The sequence below is a fragment of the Mercenaria mercenaria genome, chromosome 4 (assembly GCF_021730395.1).
Source record: "Mercenaria mercenaria strain notata chromosome 4, MADL_Memer_1, whole genome shotgun sequence".
NCBI lineage: Eukaryota > Metazoa > Mollusca > Bivalvia > Venerida > Veneridae > Mercenaria > Mercenaria mercenaria.
Genome location: NC_069364.1, coordinates 82306991 through 82330262, shown reverse-complemented (window position 1 = coordinate 82330262; position 23272 = coordinate 82306991). Strand labels below are relative to the sequence as shown.

Below are 23272 nucleotides of genomic sequence, written 5' to 3'. Positions count from 1 at the left end.
GACCTAAAATACACTAATGCCTTCTACAAATATATGAGTTCTATTTTTTTAATCATGAACCAAAGTACAGATCAGACATTTTCGCAAATTTAGTCTTTAACCTAAAACAGATCAGAAGTTCTATGAATTCAGTCCCATAAATCTATGTATATCGTCGGCTACCTGGACACAGTGAAGTGTTCTAGCAGTGTCTGTAGTGTTTTCTCTTAATCCCTTCACTTTATCAACAAATTGGAGAAAATCTTGCATGAACAACCCTGAAAAAGACAATATTATCATTTGTAACTCTTTTCTTAATAAAATATTTTATTAAAAGGCACTAGGTATACTCTTATGCACCGGACCTTTTGAGGGGAGCAGGTTAAAAAACAATGATTTTGCTTCCCGGTTGGGAAACAAGTTGCTACATTTATCTGCCTTTGAAAACGGCATTTGTTGGGGGAAATGCTGTTTTCAAGGGCAGATAACTCTTTTTCAATACAGGTGACCTATGACTTTGATGGCATATCTTTGTTTGTTAAATGATTGCCCTTCAATAACCAAAGTTTAGAGAAATTCTGTTATTGGTAAATATTTCGCTCATCTCATATACAGAAACTGTAGCAAACGCCTTTAAGATATAACCTGTTTTGAAAAACACTAAAAATGCTTCCATGAAATTTGCCGTTGAGCAATTACGCATATAGACATTTTCTCAATGAATAAAACTAAAGGCTGGAAATTCACAATGAAAGTGATCTAGATCTTTTTACTAGATCTTTTCTCAATACAATAAGTAATAAAACTAAGCCAAAGGTATAAACTGTCACAATTATGCCATATTTCATCAACAACATGGAACTAAATTTTGGACTACTTCATATCTAACGCTAAGTAGTCACTTCCTATTTGGTGTAAACAGTCCTATACCTGGTTTCTTTGGTGGTTGTGACATACCCTCCACGGGAGGGGGCGTCACTCCTGGAGTATCATCAAGTACAGTTCCATCTACCAATATAAACTTCGTCTGTTTTTCCCGCTTCGACCTTTCCTTTGTTCTTCTTATAGTCAAGGTTAAATCCCTGAAAAATAGGTTCGACTTACAAGTTTCCGTTGGCGTAGCTAAAACCAATGGCGCCAGTCGGTAGACAGATTATTTTTTACAAAAGCAGACATTTCTTCATTTCAACAAATCTGCCATTATTTGCAAACTCTTTAGTTCCATCTAGGTCAAAATATAACTTACTGTCCAGCTTTCACATATAAAGAGTGCTAATCACACTTGTGATGTTGAAACAAGGACATTTACCAAAACCGACGACTCCTCACAGACAAAATTAAGTCGGACATAAAATTTGTTAACATATATAACGGTATTTACGTCAGACTAGTAAACTGGGATTCATACCTGACTCCCGTGTAACTTAACTAGGTTTAGAGACATTAGTCGTAATACTCCAGTATCTCATAACATTGATTGATTCTAAGATAATTTCTGGTTTTAAATTTGACGAAAAGCACTTGAAATTGCATTGTTAGCTTGACCTCCAACTTCAGTTCTTCTGTTTACAATGCATTCTTACCTGCATTTTGAACACGCGAGTTTGGCAGTTGCTACGAATCCAGTATCTGTGACTTCTAGTTGACCTCCTGTTGCGTGAAGGTCATTACCAACAAGTTCATATAAGGTCTGTATCAGGGAAACATTTACGCAAAAAGGTCCACCAGACTTCTCAAAATCCTCTACCCAACCATTGTAGCTCCCTTTGGAGAAAAGGAAAAAAGCAGGGAATTAGATCATTTATATATTCAAGATTCAAATTACTAAAGTGTAAAACAAGACAAGTACCTATGACGTGTTTATGCTCGTTATAAACAATTTTCAGAATCTCCTTTCTCAAAACACTGTACAGCAAAATTTGGATACTATTTTCTTGACTGCTACAGAGTGAATAAAAAGTCGCGATTGATTTATATGTCTAAAGGGGACGATATGCACTGGCAATACATGCTATTTTGAGTACTAAAATATCCTAGTATTGAAAAAAGAAATTCTGCAACAATTTTACATAATAGGACGTTTGAGTCAATATGAATGAAAACCCTAAACGCATGTAAAGGCATTAATTCATTTCCAGGATAATGCTGAAAAGGTGGAACAGATATAATTACCAAACTATTGTGGGAAATACTAGTTTATGTCAACATTATAGTTCTCGTAATTAGTTTTATTGTTTCATGTTTTTTTCTCTGTATTAAGAAGTTAACAGACGCGGCCAACTGAAAGCAAACCCCCATAAAACGTTTATATCGACGCCATCTTCTTGGTAGTCTGTGTTCAGACCGTATGTTTTGTTCAAAGGAGATAACTCCTGAGGCTATTCAAATTTTATATAATTATGTCCCTTGTCTTCTCAAAAATAGATAATCAGAGCCAGGACAGATGAAGTCAGAATTTTTTTCTAAAAAAAAAAAATATTATCTAGTCGGTAGCCAGACTACCCTCTTGGAAGCGACGGTAAATCATCTTACAACGAACACCCACTAGGAAAACCAGAAAACGGTTGATTTTAACTTCATTTTACATTAAAAAAAACAGTTCTTGAAAGATTAACCTTTTGGTATCGATGGTGCTAATTTTGATAAATTTACATGCAGTGTAAACAAACTGTTAAGGGTCGAAAACCAGATGAGACAGACTTTAATTTATTAAACTCTTTACAAGATTTCCCTGTCAAACGTGGTGGCCTACATACATGTATATTTCTATGCACATACCTGTTAAATGAATCTCTCCCTTTACAAGAGGACTTCTAGCATTGAGTAACTTTTCTTTCAGAGCAAGAAAACCTGGTGTTAGTAAAGCAATGTTCTCTTCATGTAATACCAATCCTGTGACATAAAATAAAAGTATAATGTGAATCAAGGAAAGATTATTTGTAAATCTTTGGTTCAATCAAAACAGTCAATAAGTTAGAAAACCCCATTCGTATGAAAATTGTATAATTTTGATTTACAGTAATGAAAATATACGAGCCGCGCCATGAGAAAACCAACATAGTGGGTTTGCGACCAGCATGGATCCAGACCAGCCTGCGCATCCGCGCAGTCTGGTCAGGCTCCATGCTGTTCGCTAACAGTTTCTCCAATTCCAATAGGCTTTAAAAGCGAACAGCATGGAGCCTGACCAGACTGCGCGGATGCGCAGGCTGGTCTGGATCCATGCTGGTCGCAAACCCACTATGTTGGTTTTCTCATGGCACGGCTCATACATAATTTGCTAGACCTTATACTTACTATATTCCTGCAAAGTTTGAAGAATGCTTGACGAAACGTGTAAGAGGGTTTAGCTAGAAACGAAAACAATTGCACGATTTTGTACCTGTCTGCCCATAATGTACATGTACACAAAGTCATGCAAAAACATACAAAACTTCACGTTGTCATTTACTTGGTGGCGGTGCAAACAAATAAGAAGTAATAAATGCTTTTTACTGTAACTCTTGATTTACAAAAATATGTATATTAACTATGAACTCATCATAAAGGTGTTTTCAAACCCTTTTCTTCTGCAAGATGAGACAATTCCGCAGTGACTGACGCTGATGTACAAACAGGAAACTCCACAAGGACATGTTTCCCGCAGCCAAAGGCTTTCCTGAAAACAGATGCACTTACTAAATTGACAGTACATGAAAAATATCTATAATACGTCGTTTAATTGAAATGTAGCTCGGGAACTGAAGAACGAAAAGCAGACTGGTCGACTGTGCTACCTTAATGATTCGCTTCTTTGAGAAGGGGTTTCGCTTCTTTAAGAAGGGATTATTTAACAGAACATTTCAGCCAAAGACAGAGCACGTTTTTCCAAGCGAATGTCTAGGACTGTTGCCTCAATTCATATGTAACTTTAAAAATGTGAATAGTCGCGTGAAAAATTTGAAAAGTTTCAACTTGTATATATCTGCTAAGTATTCTTAACTGTTTAAAAGGTATAGTAAATACTGGGAAAAAATGTTTAAGAATTACCTTATCACATGTTCATGTTCGCACGGTTCTGTACAAATTAAGACAGCATCAACTTCCGGTCGATGGAGGGCTTCATCCTCTGTTATCTGTGTGGCGCCATCTATTGCAAGTTGACGTCTGGGGACAGAACACTGATATATAACTAATATTTTGGGAAACCTGTGCAAATATACCGAATTTTAACCTGATTGCGACAGCTTTCAATAAGGCGTTAGGCTATTTCGAACATCATTTACTAGTATTACATTTTTTTTTTCAAAATATCTTTTTATTACCCTATCGTGAAAATAATTTTCTTTTCTTTTTTTTTTTTGCTTTCATTTCGTTCAAAGTCCCATCGCCACCTTTGGTCACATGACGACTATTCCTGTCCTTGTTAAGACCTTATTTCAGGCCTGGTCAAGCATCTTAAAACCACTATCGAACTCAAATTTAACCTTGGTAAAACGTGGACGACTGTTGACAGCTACTCTGTCAATTCTACTCTACGATATATTCAGTAGTTACCTACCTTGATACAAAGCCTACGAGTTTTGCGCCAATGTTTTCACCATCACAACTCAGTATGTCTCGTATCCTAACTTTACCAGCGATTCCAGCACCAAAGACAACCGCTCCTAAACTTCTGGTAGTCATTACCTTATTTCAACATAAAATTATGTGTTCATTAATTAATTTTTTTTTGTAAAAATAGGCTGCCTCTTTGTGCAGCTTAAATATTCCTCATACACCTCAAGCTGTTGATGTATGCTTATATATGTTCATTGTTGCATTTACTTTCAAAAGTATCTTCTGACTATGTCTTAGACTGTGTAAAATGAAAGGTTTTAGGTAAAGTAAAATTACTCAAATTCGGAAAGTTAACGGCACTTGAAATAGCCATCTCTTTATTCGTAGTCTTTTGCTAGTGCTGTTTCTTATACAATAACTGAAATACTGGGTGATTACTATACGACTGGGCGTGTCTTCAGGTCACACCTAGACTTAGACTGTATGTTTTCGCCTGCGTTGATATTACGCTAGGTTTGCCATTATGGCCAGAGGGTACACCCTTGACGCTTATTTTCCTCGTTACTATAAGAATCTGGCGTCAAAAAGTGCTGGCACTCCGTTAGGTGTCAATAACGTGTTAATTAGCGCACTACTATCTGAGAAAGAGATTCCTTCTGCTGCATTTTGCAGCAACGTTCGTACTTGTATATATTTATTTGTATCAACAGACACTTGTCCCAGGTACATATTTGCTTGCAAGAGTAATATAGTGATAAGTGCATATTATAATACGATCTATCCTCAGTTCGTTTTAAAATGCTTATAGTTGGCAGGGGCGAAGGAGAGGCTGAGCCTCAGACTGAGGGTAGTGGGGGCGTAGGGTCATGAACTGAAATAATGAAGTCATAGAAATGTCACATTTGATTTGACCATTAGTCAAACTAATTTGACGCGATCCTAGGAAATACTGAGATAATTTTTGGGGCGATTAGCCCCAGAGTTAACAATACGGTTCAGATTCTCTTAATATGATCTGCCTACAAGCAACCAGTAAACAATCGCCCCGAAATAGTACTAACATTTCAGCAGAACAGTAATAGCATGTATGGCATATTAATATGTAGCTGTCCAAAATACATAGAATGCTATAATTTCTACGTGATTCTGTAAATGATTATGTCATACAGCTCTCTGTTGTCATTTTAGATAACATTAGAAAGTATTACATAATGAAGGTAAATTAATTCGCCCCCTATGAATGAAATATCTGTATGAATGGAGCATTTTCATCTTTGGTAAGGTAAAACTCTTTGACATATTACACACACTGTGAAATGTGCAGAGATAAAGCTAATAAATCATGCGAAATGTAAGATGTATTTAACAAAAATATATAAAATATTTCTAATTTATTTTTTATCGAAACACTTAGATAACGTTTATGTTTTGTTGTTTATATTATGGAAACGGGATTTCAGCGACCACTTCGTTATAGCTATGGCCTCGGTCTATAAATAGCTCATCAAACAAACCAGCTAGACTTATTGCAGAATGGTTCCGAGCACAGCTTCATTCATAAAAAAACGTCGACATGAATTATACTGTGCATATAATCATATTTCTAATAAAAGGAGTAGATGTAGGCTATTTTTGTTTTGGGTGGACGGATTAGCTCAGTGGTTTGCACGCTGGCTTTCCAGTCCAGAGGTCTGGGGTTCGATCCCTGACAGGTGCCTCAGGAATTTTCAGAAACCCTTTTCAGTGTTTCCCACCCAACTATAAGTGTAGGCCCTACTGGTCAGAAACCCACGCAATCCTTGCTTGTATCGGTGCTATACGCTGGACACGTTAAAGAACCAAGGGTCTATTCAAAAAGAGCTAGGGTCTGGTACCCGGATTCCATTGTGTCTGAATATCTGTCTCTTCAACTAGTCTGCACCTGTCAGACACTTGTATATATATACGTAGTGTGCACTTGTAAATAATAGCACTTAGTGGGCACAGTTCATATAAAAAGGAAAATATCTCGATCTATCTATCTATCTTTGTATACGGCTGGACTCCCCACACGGGTATAATAGCCGGGTTGCGCGTCACAACCAGATAAAAGTTGGTTTAAAAGCAGTGAAAGGAAGGCTTCAAAAATGAAGATAGTGAGAGAGAAGATAAAAGTTTGAAAGTGTTAAGTAAGATAAAATATTCACAAGTTAAAAGGGGTTAAAAACATCCGCTTTGTGAGTTCAGGGGCGGTAAGAGAGGACCGAGTGGTCAAGACATCGTTTGAACCCCTCAAGGTCAGGTTGGAGTACAGTTTGAGAAGGCAGGTGGTTCCACAACACAACAGTATAAGGGAAGAAGGAGTATTTGAAATAATTTGCTTCAGTATGGACTTGACGGAAGGAGAGTTCATGCATATGCCGCGACATTCTCACAGGCCTTTCTAAGTAAGATGGAACTGGTACCGCAACTAAACCATACATGATCTTATAAAACATGGTCAGTCGGGCTAGGTCACGTCTGTCCTGTAAACTCTGCCAACCCAACTCGTCCCGCATGCTGGTGACACTGTTATAGGTAGAATAATTATTTTTAACCCATCTAACTGATCTTTTTTGAACTTTTTCTAATTTATCAATGTTGGTATCTGTGTGGGGGTTCCAGACTGTAGAGACATACTCTAATTGCGGTCTTACCATGGTCTTATAGGCTGTTTCCTTAATATGTTGGTTTGTAGTCTGGATATTTCTACGTAAAAATCCTAATGTTTTGTTTGCACTGGATGTCATGTGCTCTATGTGTTGATTCCATGAAAGGTCTTTAGATATATTGACTCCAAGATATTTTGCACTGGGTACTGATTCTAATGTTTGGCCATGCAAGGTGTAATTGAATTGAATTTTGTATTTGGTACTTTTAGATATATGAATGACAACACACTTGCTTGGATTGAACTCCATCTCCCAGGCATCCTCCCACAACACAAGTTTATCTAGATCCTGTTGGAGAATAGAACAGTCTGGCTTGTCTCCGGAGGGTGCGGCTATACAAGTGTAATACAATACGAATCAATACACCCGTTTTCAACAGTATTTCCGGTTATATTAAGGCGGTCAATTTTCCTCGCGGTGGTCAATTTTCCTAACCGTCATATTAGGAACACTGACAAGACAATCGCCCCATCAGTACTTCGGTGCTTTGATTCCATAAATCAATTATTTTGTCTACTGTTTGATCGTGTCAAAAGCAGCCTCAAATTAGGACCCTTAACTAACACAAAAAAAGCAAACATTTAAGACGCGTTTAGTTCGTATCTTGTATATGTATTATTAAGAAAAATTATAAATATGCTTACATAAATAAATACATGTGTCAGTCCTTGCAGTCTAAAAATAGAAAGAGGGATATACCTTTAGCTTGAAAACGAGGTCCTGACGTCATTCAGATATTGGGAGACACCTATGTACATGACTAACATGAATTTGTTTTAGTTTTGTCACGATTTGTTACATTTTTTCGTTGATTCGTTGGCTTTGAGGATGGAATAAATAGTGAAATTAAGAAATAGATATGTCTGTGGCAATAGTTTGTTCATAGGCTGTAGAAAATCTGCTTTATTTTGATTATAAAGTATTTTGACATTTTCCAGAATCCAGGTGTGGCACAGTTTGGAAATATTTTATTGTCAATGTCAGTAATGCTGTCATTCCGATTTTATTTAGTTGCTGCGACTGTATTGTTTCAGGTAAGTTAAGGCACGTTTTTTTTTTAATCATGTGCAAAATGAATTAATTTTTTTACGGAAATTTTGAAATTCAGTTCAACATTAAGGATTTACTTCTGAAAACAATTTATTCAATTTCAAATTAGTCCAGATAATAACAGTGTGATAATTTTTTTAGGGATGGCGTCTACAGAGTATCAGATGATAATAAAAGCCAGCCCACTAAGCTGAGCGGGTATGGCAAATTTCATATAACATGGCACTTATCAAGCCATTACACTGTAGTTTTATAATGACAACTTCTTCTTTTCAGATACAGGATGTTTTGCAAGACAGTTGCTTTAATAGGTATTGTTTGACCATTTTAATTGAATTTTTTTGGCTGGAAATTGGAATGCTATAGACCCTATCAGGTTGCCAAATATGGTTCTGAATTTGTAAAAAAAAGGTGTTGACATAGCAGTTATACAGAACACCTGCGCTGTTTAGACTTAGTACATTTTCATATATAAAAACACAACACAATTAAATCATTTTGGTGCTGTTGCATATAAAACACTTTTCTGAAATTCTGATCATATTGTTGACATCGGGTATGCATTAAATATTTGCAGACCTGTGTAATCTTAACAAAGTTAGGTTGATTATAACCGACCTTCTGACCAATTTACTCTGTTTCGATCAAAGTATGACAGCCATAGCCTTAAGTCATAAAATGGAAATTATCAAGAGGTGATGAAATAAAGATAATAATGTTTACAGGTATCTCGTATTTCAAACACTGTTTGCATGACTTATCAATATCATATCTGATGACAGGTGTATTTTCTAAATACACATATAGATCTACAAATTTCACTTTTTGCATGTTCTAAGAAGACATATTATTCATATTTAATTTTCTATGCAAATTAATAAAAACAACTAAAGTCCCGCCCATATAAATGATAGGAAATTCAAAATTATACATTAACTGGTGTAATATATAATAGGTACCAACTTTCACTTCATGTAATTATGCAAATGAGAAATTAGCATAATAAACTTGCATTGATACAATTGCACAACTGTGTGTGTTATCAAAAAGATGTACTCAGCAACTTTATAGACTGTAAAATAATCTAATTTCTTGGTCAAAATTGTTATTTTTTGGGGACATTTATTGGTAGATTTCATTTAAAAAAATATATATAGATGACTGTTGTTTGTCAGACAAGATAGATGTACACGAAGTGTCCTTTCGAAAATTTAGAAAAATAATAAATTACGTTATTAGATCATAAATATTAACCTAATTCACTAGCACTTAATGTAATTTTGTGGTTTAAAGTCGGTCTTAAATCCCAATTAATTTGATGTCATGAACAAACCAACACAATATTTATTTCACTTATAATTTCTTCTGAACAGAGGTAATTAATTACAAAGATTAGTTTGTATGATATTTACATACTTTATCATAAAGTAACTTTATATCATTTTATATGTTACTATGGTTACTCAGACAAATGTCAACAAATTTTAGTCTAACACTTTACTGACTAGAATTTCACATATAGATTTTAGTAAAATGATAAGAAATATAGGTAATAAGAAGACATGAATGAAGTTTTCATTGATTTTGAATTAAGAATGTGGGAGTTATTAACAAACATTTGATAAATATACCGCAGTTGGTGTAGCTGAGGTTGCCCAATTAGAAAAGTGATCAACAGTATGCAGTTAGCCAATCACTCATGCAATTTTTGATTGACATATGCTTGCATCTGATAGGCTATTTGAAAATTCCTATCACTCCTTATACATTACGTGTAAATAAGTTACTTCATTTTATTAGTGTACATGAATTAATGTCGTCAAATATCCAATATACTTACCACACGAACATGATTTGTCAGACTAACCAACTATATATAAGCAAATGTCATAATATTACAACACATATCTTCAACATATATCACGTTAAAATCAATTTGATCAGTGATTTGAACATAATTTTACATAACATTTTTCTTTTTAATCTTTTTATTTTTGTGTGAACAGCAATGTTGGAATCTTTCATAAATTTAGCTGGCTTTACAAGATTGCTTGGATTTTATCAAACGGTAGTGTTCAGTTTAAGAACAATTATACATTAAAATGGTTAATAATTAATATAACAAAGAATTAATTAAAATAGAGGGACAACACGCCTGAACACCAGATGGAATTTTTAACTGTATTGTTAATATAGTTAAAGGCACTGACCTCCAGATCGTACAACGTAAAAAAAGGAAATGTTTTTGGATATCAGAAAATTATTGCTATATTTCTTTAGACGGCTTTAAAACTTTTTTGATAGATTATATGTTATGGAAACACATAAGAATACGTTGTTTTATTAATTTTTTCATTCAAAATTGAATAGTCTTTGTAATGGGTAATACCAGAGGTACACTCTTTGTTATAAAACTTTATATTTAATGACTTTTAAGTACATATTTCTGTGTGGTGTATTTGTCAAGAACACAGAGAAATTTAATTTTTTTATTGCTGCGGTGGCCAGGGTTCGATCCCCGACTCACATGTTTTTCTTGATTTAGCATTTTAGGACAGTTTAGAAACAAAATCTCGTGTTCTAATTTTCATAATGTGACCAAACTTAAATTTTTAAGAACAATCATTTTTTGTGAAAATTGGAGGTCAGTAAAGGTAAAAAAAGGTAAAAAGGTACATTTTATTTACCATCGCTTTACATAAGCTCTGTGTAGCTTTTGAGCGACTCAGTGCATTTAAGTGTTTATCATGGTTGGTCTATATCCGTTTTGTCTTATTTTAAAATTTTATTTATGTGTAACCAGGCTATAAAATTAGCCAAATTCTTTCAAAAAAATTTTAATGATAAATTTTAATTTCAATATATTAATACTGTCAATTTAGTTTAGCGATGTTGCTTGTTCGAAATTACAAAGAAGACTGATTTTTTAGTTGTGAAATAGTGAATTAAATATCAGTTTTCAAGTACATCTCCTTGGTAATCCTTTTTATCCAATAGAAACAATTATAAAAGTAATTTTATAATTATTTCTAAACCAATTGTAAAATTTATTGTATACCCACATAAAGGTCTGAATACAGTTTTACCTTAAGAATTTTGCAAGTTACATTAGGAACTGCCTGGGTCTTCACACTGAATAGCCAAGGATAGCCAAAGGTTGTTTGGGTTAACAATAGCTCGTCTAATGCAAAGGGTGACTAAAAGCAAATAATCATGGTTTATAACCAACATTGTTTAGGTAAAGTGAAAACAGAACATTTTTGGACACCTGGTTTAAGCAGGAAAAATAATTAAGTTATAAGTTAATACCTACTCGAGTCCCAAGGACAAAGATGAATGGAACAAAATAGAAGGAAATTCAGTTTTGAATAATTTTTAATTTAATTAACAAAAATTATTGAAATTAAAATTTATTGATTAAATTTTATGAACAGACTTGGCTTAATTTATCAGCCTGTGTTACAACATTAATCTAGAATTGTTTATAGTAAATTGTTTAGAGGTCAATGCTACATGTTTCATAAAAAAATGAGTATTATAGCTTTGATATTGAGCATCAAGAAAATGCAATTAATTGAAAATTGTAGTTAAGTTATATAAGTAAAAGGTATAAAAGTTTTGTGATAGCTTAAGAACATTTTTTAGTATATAATGTTTATGCTTCATTTTTTTATCGATATCAATCTCTCCTATTTTTCTTTAAAGCTTCCTACAAATACAAGCACAAGTTTATTTCATTTATCAAAGATTTGCTTGTGAAGTATCGCATAATTATGTGTCAGCAGCTCAATAGAAATACAAGTCCTTACATTTAGAATTATCTCCCTTTTGTTTGGTTTAATGTCACATTGAAACAATTATTGGTCATATGGCAACTTTTCAGCTTTTGACGATGGAGGAAGACCCCATGTGCCCCTTCAAGCTTTATTTCTTAATGGGTGGGTACCTGGGCAGAATCACCAACTAATTGTAAGCCAGCCAGATGGCTTCCTCGCTTGAATAATTCTACACCCCATCATCGGCATGCGAGGCTGGAACCCACATTGGTGAGGGGCAAGTGATTCAAAGTCAGCAAGCTTAACCACTTGGCCATGGAAGCATTAGGTTTTAGAAAAATTGCCTTTTAGTTCATGCAGACTCTTCAAATATCATAATAGCTTATCTAATTGAAAAATTGAAAGTCGGTATTCTGTTAAAATCAAAGGAAATACAATTTATACTGTTTAAGTTTAGCAAATTGGTTTTTACAAATCCTGAAACACTTGGATTTTCTCCACTTCATTGAAGAAAAAAAATACTAGTGCAATTTAATCATTTAATGCTAGCGACAAGTGATTCTGTTGATGCGACCAATGCAAACCATGATTAGCCTGCACATCCATGCATTCTCATCTTGGGCTGCACTTTTCGCTGTTTAGTCACTAAATTTTCAGTGAACGCCCTTCAAATAATAAATGATACTGCCCAGATTGAATGATAGACCAGTCCATTTTAGAAATTTAGCAGGCTAAAGGTTAAAGGCTGCAGGCAAGATTTAATCTTGATCTGTTGGCTAATAAAATCCTCTAAGGCTTATTATTCTCAAGTGTTTTCATCCATGATTAAATTATCAAAGGAAAACTGAGGGAAAAAGGAATCATTAAATACTCATATAGAACTTTGGAGCTTAAGTCCTTTCACATCAGGGAGATTTAGTCTTTAATGAAACTTCAGCTTTACAATGAATGAAGGTCTTGAATTGAAAGTTAACCTTTAGCCTGCTGGCGGCATTTGATTCTGCCTTTGCGACCAGTGCAGACCAAGATCAGCCTGCACATCCATGCAGTCTGATCATGGTCTGCACTGTTCGCTATTCAGTCAGTCAATTTTCAGTACCCCTTTGAATAATAAGTGGTACTGCCCATTTGATTCTGCCTTTGCGACCAGTGCAGACCAAGATCAGCCTGCACATCCATGCAGTCTGATCATGGTCTGCACTGTTCGCTATTCAGTCAGTCAATTTTCAGTACCCCTTTGAATAATAAGTGGTACTGCCCAAATTGAATGATGGACCAGTCCATTTTAGAAATTTAGCAGGGTAAAGGTTAAAAGACCTGATTTATTGGTTTTAGGCATTAAGTAATTGGAGCACATAGCTTTAGTGTTTTTGTCTGCAATGCAGTGTCTTTTCAACAATGTAGATTCTAGCTAACCTAACATCTTTTCTAGCATCAAGGAATTTAATTAATAATTATAATTTCGTGTACAAATGTTATTCTCCTAACAAAGTAGTGGAGTGGGAGGGGCCTCGATCCTCCAACCCCTGCCCACAGAGATACTTAGCTATGACTTCATCAGTTTTTGTGACCCAAAAATTTCCCTATAACAGGATTTTGTTATACATGTAGCCGGGCTCTCAGAAGATATGGGTTGGTATACTTGTAACAATACAGTAACACCTATAACTCATTTCAGGCAATTGCGTTGCATGAAAAAAAAAATATTGATACTAAAGTATGTCAATATTATTTTTATATTAATTATGCCATTATTCATGCAAAATGAGAAAAAAGCTGAGAAAAGTGATTAGAAGATAAAGAATATTTTGGGTGATAATTCTGTTTTGCATCTGGAACATTCCTGCATAGCTTAGAATATAAAATGACATAGTTGATTGTTTAATAAGTACATTTCCATCATCCATGTATTGTAATGACATACAAATGAGGGATAAATGTTACTTCCTTATATAGGCAGAAGATGGTTTAGTTACATTTTACAATTGTCATATTGTTTTATAAAATTTTACAATCCAAGATCAAATCTAGATTTTCCTAGACTAGCCACTAGACTGATAATAAAGAAAATTTGTCACAAAACTTTTGTAATTTTTCTTTTATCTTGTGTGATGTAGTGACAAATGCAAGTTTATTTTAGAGATTTTCGCAGAGAACTGGTTGTAATATTATCAGTCTATGATATTGGACATAAAGATTGGTTATATATTCACAATTTCAAAAATAGAAATTAAAAAAAAAAAAAAAAAATATATATATATATATATATATAGCTAGTCTAAGGTTTACCATATGGTTAAAATTTAAGTCAAATTGCTTATATTCTTTCTCTGTTTGTATAACATTGCACAATGATAACATTGCACAGTGTATAGACTGATATTCTTCTTGGAATATGTACATTTAAAAATGCTCCAGCCCTAGCTATCTCATTTTATTTCAATGGAAATGAATGAAATACAATTTCATCAATGCAGATAGAAATAATGCAATGAATTAATTATCAGTTATATCAAAATCAGTGTACAATGTATGTCAAACCTTTGGTTAAAACAAGTTTGCTGGGGGAATTTTATATGGTGATGAGAATTAAGTTTAACAGTAGAAAGTGATTTAAGATTTTATCATTTTTGTTTCAAACAAATGTTGTACTCCAAAAGAAAACAAAAACGCATGGGTAACTTAAGACATAGTATTTTAAACATTTAATGGTCCAGTTTTCTTGGTTGACTTGTTGAACTGCAATTTTACGCCTTAAACATAGATACTATCTTACGTGTTAGCGATTTACTGTCAGCACACTTCATATGTGTCGACGGTCAAAGTCACGAAGTAAAAACCTTGGGGGCAATATCAACATTTCAAAATTAACAGTATCCTTATTAAATAATGTTTTCACAAAAAATAAACAACCTCAGATTTAATTTAATATGGACACACTTCCTGATATGATTTTTAATTAAGACACAGACATGAGTCATTGTGGTTACCTTTATGCTAATCAGTACTAATAAAAACGTGCCTGTTGTATTTCAAGTTATTTTGTTGATAAGGGCAGGGTTGTATCTTTATGTTCAAGTACACTAAAAGAGCTTGGTTCCTGAAACAACATTAGGTACAGTTTGTTAAAAAAAAAATGGTACTTGTGTGTAAACACCAGTCAAATGGATGCATTTCGATCACAAACTGGTTATTAAACTCAAGTTTTTTTGTTTTATTGTACATTTGTATACTGTAAAAAGCTGATCAGCCTGCCTGCTTAGCTCAGTAATGAGAATGTAGATTTATGTACTTATAATAACCTATAATACATGTACTAACTTAATGGTCCGCAGTCTCTTTTTTCCTTTTGTTTGTATACTAAATGTGTATTGTATACATTTACATCAAAATGAACGATGAATGAAAAAAGACTTTATAATCCCATTATGCACATACACACTCAGGCCTGATCAAGAATATCTCTTATGTAGTTAAATGAGGCTGAGTATGGATACATCTGTAAAATGAAGAAAAAAAAACTTATTTTCTAGAAAACATATTATTTTCAAGAAGTTTTGTACTATGAATTATTTTTGTTGAGCCCGTAAGGGAGCGAAGACATAGTTGTCCAAATGGCTGTTCGGTGTATGTGCATGTGTGCGTCAGTGCGTCCGTCAGGATTTCTTTGTCTGGACCATATGTTTGTCATTGATTGTGGTATTTCAAAATAACTTGGCACAATTGTTCACCACCATGAGACGGCGTGTCGCATGCAAAACTCATGTCAATATCTTAAAGGTCAATGTCACACTTGGAGTTTAAAGGTCAAATATGGCTATAATTGACCTTGTCCGGACAATAACTTCGTCATTGAATGTGGGATTATAAAATAACCTGGCACAATTGTTTACCACCATAAGATGGTGTGTCGCATGCACACCGGCGTCAATATCTTAAAGGTCATGGTCACACTGAGTTTAAAGGTCAATATGGCTATAATTGACCTGTCGGACAATAACTTGTCATTGATGTGGGATTTAAAATAACTTGGCACAATTGTTTGATTCCGGACACATGTCATATCTAAGTAAGGTCACATTGGAATTTAATTGAATGGCTAATTGACTTGTCGGACAATATTTCATTGAATTGGATTATAAACCTGGCACAATTGTTTTGTTTGGTACAAATGTTTATCTCAGTGAGACAGAGTTCCGTGTGCAACTCCCAGACCTTTTGACAGCTGGCGGGCTCGACATGTTACCCTTGGGCATCTAGTTTACATTTAATTGAGTTACGAACATCCTGATCAAATATATTCAACAACGCAGAATTTGATTAAACCTAAATTTTTCAAAAAAGAAGGGTTCTATGCTTGATTTTGCTGGAATGATTGAAAATGAAAAATGTTTGGACCTGCGCAAATGTTCATAATGGAATTCTACAAAAAAATCCCAATTTTGATTACATTTTTGCAGAAAGACATTTTTATATAATGACATTTTGACAGCTTTATATCAACACATTGTCTATTATATGGTCAAATAAAGTGTACATTTTTTTTTTAGGTCTTGGGGTTTATATTTGAGATATATTTCATGCAGATTTGAAGGCATTATTTGATATTTTGCCATCTGTCAGCATGTTTTCAATTTTTAGCTTGACTATTCAAAGAATAGTCTGAGCTATTCTACTTACCCTGGCATTCGGGCGTCACACCTTGGTTAAAAGTGTGCAAGTACGTATATATGCAGATTTTGAATTTGGAGTCTTCTCATATATCTTCCGAGTTATAAAACCAGGTGATAGCATCAAGTCCCATAACACTGACATTTATCTTGTCCAAATTATGCCCTCTTTTGGACTTGAAAAATCCTGGTTAAAGTTTTGCATGCAAGTTACAATCTCAAAAACTAATGCAAAATTTAATATTGAATTGAAACTTCACATGTGTCCTAGGGTTATAAAACTAGGTCATAACATCAAGTCCCATAACTCTGACATTTATTTTGGCCAAATTATGCCCTCTCTGTGTGAAAGTTTTGCATGTAAGTTACAATCTCCAAAACTAATGCAGATACTGGATTGAAACTCTATAGATATTTTAACATTTAGGGTAATATTCAAGCTTCTGGGACAACAATTTGAACAGTCGAGCATTGACTGTCTTACGGACAGCTCGTAAATTGTTATAATGCTAGTTAAACTTGGGACTTAATCAATTTCTCATCTTGAAACAGTGTTGTCATGGATTTTCATTTTTTCCAGGTATACAGTCTATATGGCAGCAACTCCACCCTCGATGTTACTGTTACAGAGTATACGATTTCACTTCACTGGGCGGTCTCTGATCTTAACGACACATACAGTGTTCTCTATGGCATTAAAGACAATAGCACAGATACGAAAACAGAAAGTGTCTCCATGCCGGCTGATAACCAGACGGGGATTACCCATTTAATATCTGGGTTGTTTCCAGGACAGACGTATGATGTTGAAATTCAAATGAATTCTGTCGCTGTGTTCGAAGACCTCATAACCACAAGTATGTAAAAAATATAAATAGAAACACTTAAACATTTCAGAAAGTGCCAATTGCATCTTAGAACTTCCGACGATCAAAAATAAACCCCAAAAAAGTACCGCACATTATAGCCGATTAGTTGTTAATAGGGCTAAAATGGGATCCAGATATGATGGAAAATATAGAATATTAATGAGCAGTGTTTCTAAATCTATGCTGATACTTTATCTCGATAGGGTTTACGTAGTTTGATTAATCGTACTGATACACTTCGAAAATTAATAGGGCTGGAAAACATGATTAATTAATGGATCAAACTAGCTATGTCACTAACTTAGTACTAAAATATTTTGGCAAGCCCTTGACTTAATAGAAGGTAAAATGGAAATATTTAACAAATTAGTAGGGAAAAAACAGGAAATATGTGTATAGTAATACGATACAGTGTCTAGACAACCTTTCATATAATCCCTGATAATTAAGCACTGACTTCACGATTTGTAGTTTACAGTACTTACTCAGAGTCCTCATTTTTTTTCTATTTATATTTTGAAACATGTAACATAAAAGCTACTGTCTAAATAATTCTGAAGGATGTTGTTAAGGAAATGGTTTAATAAATTGCTGCTATAGATTGGTTAATGTTTGCCATTGTTTAATTTTAGCTAATATTCGCAAGTTTGCAAGTTTTTCTAGCTGCACATGACAAGTAGGTGATTATGTCTAAGCAAAATAACAAACAGGACACAAAAAATAACCATCTCCGGTATATTTGATGTCATATTGTATAACATACATGTCATTTGCCACTCCCTTTATTTCCGATTGCAGAATCTTAATCTGTGAATATTTTTGACATTGTATAAAAACACATGTATTAGGGGTAGTAAAAACTGTGTTTGCAAAATAAAGTTTGCAAAAAAAATGGTAAATTTAGGTGAATTATACCATTTTCAAAGCAGCAAAACAGGTAGTTACTAGAGGCATATGTTCAGTCTAATGTGACTTTTGTCATTTCTTCTCCACTTATAATATATTATGGGGAAGTTGTCATTTACTTGCAAAGAAAAAGTTAACTTAACCTTGTTAAGACTAGTAAGGATTTCAGAAAAACAGGTTAATTGACGTGAAATGACGTTGGAAAAACTGCATTAAATGCAGCAAAACAAAACATGCAATTGAACCTGCACAAACCATGGAATCTTTATTTCATTGGAGTTAAAGTGAGTAAAAGAAAAAATATATTTTCTACTTCTGTATTCATTAAGCAAGACTTTTCTACTGTTTTGTACAGGTACATGTACTTCCTTAGCATGCTTAATTCAGAATGTGCCCCACCCCTAACCCTCTCTCTAACTGAAAACGTTTTTTATCCAGATTTTATTATTTAATTTTCAGAACCATTACCAGTGGAAAACGTTCAAGCCTCCAGTATCACATCTACATCTGCTTACATCACATGGTCACCTAGCAACCAGAGTATACAGGATTCTTATAAGGTTTTGGTACAGGGAATCACTGATGCCAGTTTTCAGTTTGAATCTCCAAATGTCACTGCCACAGGGTTTTTGCTACAAGGCCTTTCTCATAGCAGCAGTTATTTAGTTACTATGGTAACATACAGTCAGGGAGAATCAAGTAATTCCTCACAGGAGTTAACAATGAATACAGGTATGCTTGTTCTATGCTTTTGATCTTACTTATTTGCATTTGAAAGAATTAATTGTCAAAGATAAAAGTACAGTTCATGTTCACAGTTAGTATGAAAGATATGAAAATTCCGGTTTCACATAGTGAGATAAAAAATGTTTTGCAGTGGTGATATAGGCCAAAGCAGAATATTTGGAAATCTATTGTAGAATTGTGCTTTTGTTTATCAGCGTCACATACACTTTACTCACTTTCAAGTCAGTTTTTGTACTTAACATATTGTTTTTGCAAAAAATATTAACATGAATAAGTTTAGACTTTAACATGCTGGTTATGAATGATTCTGTCTTTGTGACCAGTGCAGATCATGATCAGCCTGCACATCCATGCAGTCTGATTTGACCTGCACTGTTTGCCATTCAGTCAGTATCTTTTTGGTATGCAGCCCTTTCACATTAATGGTACTGTCAAAATTGAAAGATGGACAAGTTCATTATAGGAGAAATTTAGCAGGGTAAGGGTTAAACTTTAGATCAAGTTCTAACAAATTTCAAGATGTCAGATATGTGAAAGAGTCCCTTTAAGATGATGGTGTTATAGTTTCTGACTGTTTGTTGCTGTATGTGTTACTTAAAATATTGAAACCATTCACAAAGCATGTCATCCTGTAACACTTACTATATATATTAAAGTAAAACTTGGCAAGAGTGAGCAGTGACTTACAGTTGTATGAAAATGAATCACTCCCTATCTGCTTTTTTTTATGTTAAAATTTAGCTATTTTAGCTTGATTACATTTAAACTGTGGGGCTTGTTCCTAGGAAGTTACTTTGATGTCCTTTGTTTGCCAAAGAAACCGTATAACAGTGGTTACAACCCCTGTTGAGCAGTTTTCAGTGGTTTAGGTTGCTGACTTAAAATTACTTGACCTTCTCTGATGTGGGTTTGAAACCTTGCTTGGGGCATAAAATTCTACATGTGAGGAAGTCATCTGGCTTAGGAATGTCAGTGGATCCACACAGATTCCTGTACATGTCTAAAATAATGCTTAGGTACACCACAGGGCAACTTCCGCCTTCAAGAGCTTGAGAGGTTGCCATATGACCTAAATTGTGTAGTAGTAACCCTAGTCCCAACAAAATCAAAGCAAAACAAAACAAAAAAAAAACCCCACACATTTTGAGCTGTGTCTTCTGGGCTAGCAGCTTACACCTCATTGACTTTACCTCGTCTCACAAGTTTTTGCATTGATTGTTACAATTTTTAGCTTGACTTTTCGAAGGAAAGTTGAGCTATTGCACTCAAAGTTTTTTTTTATAAAGTGAAATATCTCTGTTACTATCAAAGCTATTGACTTGAAACTTTAAATAGTTATTTACTATCAAAGACTATACCAGGAGAAACAATCCCCATAACTCTGATTGAATTTTGACAGAGTTATGCCTCTTTTTAACTTAGAATTTTTTGGTTAAAGTTTTTAATGGCAAAGCTCTAATTCAGAGACAAGCACTGAGAAAAGTTGAGTGTGCTGTCTTATGGACAGCTCTTGTTTATACTTATATTGTAAAATGTCTATTGACGACTTTACAATTACCTTCATGTAAATTTCATGATAAGAATCTGTTACATGTATATTATCTGAAATATGATATAATATTTCACACATCACAAATACTTTTATTATTTTGTTTCACAGCTCCATTACCACCAACAAATCTGACAGTGGTTGCCATAGATACGCAGAAGCTTAATATCAGCTGGGAGTCTGCGACACAAAGTGTACAGGTATATACATTACATATTGATACCGTGGAAACACTGATATTGTAGGTTACTTAGTATGTATGACAATATCAAATCAATTAAATATAGACATGATACTAGAACTTTAGACCGATACTGTAAAAGTCTTGATTTTTCATGCATGGCTTATTTTCATGATTTTAATGGGTATATCAGTACACAGCATATAAATGAAATTCCAGTTTGATTTATTTTAAAAATCATGGCAGATGTGACAGCTTTGGCTTTCATTGTCCCCCACCTTTTTCGAAGAAAAATGGGGGACATAGAAATAGGCTGCATCTGTCTTTCCATCCTTCCTTCCATCTGTCCCACTTCGTGTTCGGTCCATAACTTATGGAGGGATTTTGAAATAACTTGGCATAAATGTTCACCATAATGAGACGACATGTCATGCGCAAGACCCAGACCCCTAGCTCCAAGGTCAATGTCACACTTAGAGGTCAAAGGTTAACATGGTCTGTTTCGTGTCCGGTGTATAACTCTGCCATTCATCAAGGGATTTTGAAATTACTTGGTACAAATGTTCCTCATAATGAGATGACGTGTCATGTGCAAGATCCAGACCCCTAGCTCTAAGTTCAGTGTAACATTTAGAGGTCAAAGTCAGATACAAGACTTTTTTTTTGAGCATTTCTTCTTTATGTATGGAGGGATTTTGATGTAACTTAGCACAATTGTTCACCATCCTGAGACGGAGGGTCATGCACAAGAACCAGGTCCCTAATTTAGAATTACTTCCCTTTGTTGTTATTATAAATAGCTTATATTGTAACTTTTATATTACTGGCCGTAGGGAAAAATTGAGACCATTTTTATGTAGTATAACATGCATGTTACATCCAATTTTTAGGTGTACTTTGACCTGTCGCTACCTGGTAAGGATTATTGTGTGGACTTAGACTATTTTTTTTAACTTCCCTCTGATGTGACTATAGAAGCCGTGCAGGTTCGTCATGGTCTGCACTGTTTGCTATTCATGCTATTCAGTCAATAAATTTTCAGTGAACACCCCTTTGAATAATAAGTGGTATTGCCAAGACTGAATGATGGACCAGTCCATTTTAGAAATTTAGCAGGGTAAAGGTTAAATACCTGTTACAGAACTGATTGAACAAACTGTAGTTGGGACTTTTAGCTAACATACATAAAGGTTTGTGGTTTTATCACTGGGCTTGTCTGTGAATAAAACTTTAAAATGTAAACATAATGCTACTGGTGTACAGAGTAGATCTGTTCATAAGCACAGAGTAACCACCATAGGGTTGTAGCTATAAACTGTAAAATACTGAATACTTTGAAAGAAGTCCAAGGATGTGTTCCCTAAAAATGTTTTGCTTTTTGCTTCCCAGTTTTTTATTTGTGCAAGAAAAAAAATGCTGATGCAGCTACCTCAGCATAGCTAGGCCGCTGCAAATATTTTGTTCCATTGAGCCATACTCGAAAGAATTGTCATAGAAAATCAGTAATAGAATTTAATACATCATCTTTTATAACTGGTATTTGCTATTTTATGTAGATTATATTGGAGAACAATGATAAAGTGATATTTGATCTCATTCATTATTTACCCTCAATTTAATCTAGATGCAAATAGCTGTTTCCATGGGCATTTTAAGAGTGATCAGTTATAACATATATATATTTTGAACAAACTCTAGTTTTGTCCTGCTTTGCATAAATGAGATATGCAAGTAATTTGATATGCAGAAACTTTATGTGCTTGTATCTTTTATCTTTCTGTTAAAAAGCTGTCAGAACTGATGCAGTTATTTTATCTTCATTATTATTATTAATAAGCTTGATTTGATTACCTCCCTTTTGTGGGTCAATACATGATAATTTATTGTTTTCATTATATAGTTTGTTTTTTCTCCAGGACTTGCTCAATACTTTGATGTTATTACGTAATAAGGCTATGTTAACAAAATTTTTACATTCGCCCTATTCTTTTCCATTGAAACTTTTGACGTTCATTTCGTATGAACAGCAAAAGGAAAGGCACGAAAGTTACGTCATTGCTTCTTCGTGATAACTGACCGCTGTTTTGACTACGTCCGAATATAGTCAGGAAGAACATTCCTTTTTTGATGTGTGCCGTCTGGTGAACAGAATGGCCGGGAAGCTCATTTTAATGTTTAAATGCTACAAATTATATGCAATTCATAATATTATACAGTTTACAGAATTTAATGGAAAGGAAATATAATGTAAATAGAAGAAATGAAACTATTTTTTTCAGTGTTCATGCGAAATGAACGACAGAATAGGATCGGCAA

The 23272-nt window shown here is 34.2% G+C and overlaps 2 protein-coding genes across 2 annotated transcripts in view; one reads left to right on the top strand and one right to left on the bottom strand.

The window, feature by feature from the left end:
- Positions 1-34: 34 nt before the first annotated feature.
- LOC123552301 (biliverdin reductase A-like) lies at positions 35-7875 on the bottom strand. The gene is made up of 8 exons (XM_045341854.2): positions 7853-7875; positions 4520-4647; positions 4009-4125; positions 3540-3637; positions 2758-2871; positions 1563-1743; positions 910-1061; positions 35-257 (listed from the first exon to the last, which is right to left on the bottom strand). The coding sequence occupies exons 2-8, from the start codon at positions 4642-4644 to the stop codon at positions 121-123; spliced, it is 924 nt and encodes a 307-aa protein (XP_045197789.2). The 5' UTR covers positions 4645-4647; positions 7853-7875; the 3' UTR covers positions 35-120.
- Positions 7876-7954: 79 nt separating this feature from the next.
- The window catches only part of LOC123552299 (tyrosine-protein phosphatase 10D-like), a 62638-nt gene continuing 47320 nt past the window's right edge, over positions 7955-23272 (top strand). The window contains exons 1-4 of the mRNA XM_045341849.2: positions 7955-8242; positions 17285-17561; positions 18939-19211; positions 20887-20975. Coding sequence (XP_045197784.2) covers positions 8186-8242; positions 17285-17561; positions 18939-19211; positions 20887-20975 — 696 coding nt within the window. The 5' untranslated portion in view covers positions 7955-8185. The remainder of the gene's footprint in view (positions 8243-17284; positions 17562-18938; positions 19212-20886; positions 20976-23272) is intronic.

Coding starts and splice junctions, on each gene's coding strand:
- LOC123552301 (XM_045341854.2), bottom strand. CDS start 4,644: ATGACTACCAGAAGTTTAGGAGCGGTTGTCTTTGGTGCTGGAATCGCT. Junction 4,126..4,519: donor CTCGTAGGCTTTGTATCAAG/GTAGGTAACTAC, acceptor TTCTGTCCCCAG/ACGTCAACTTGCAATAGATG. Junction 3,638..4,008: donor GAACATGAACATGTGATAAG/GTAATTCTTAAA, acceptor ATCTGTTTTCAG/GAAAGCCTTTGGCTGCGGGA.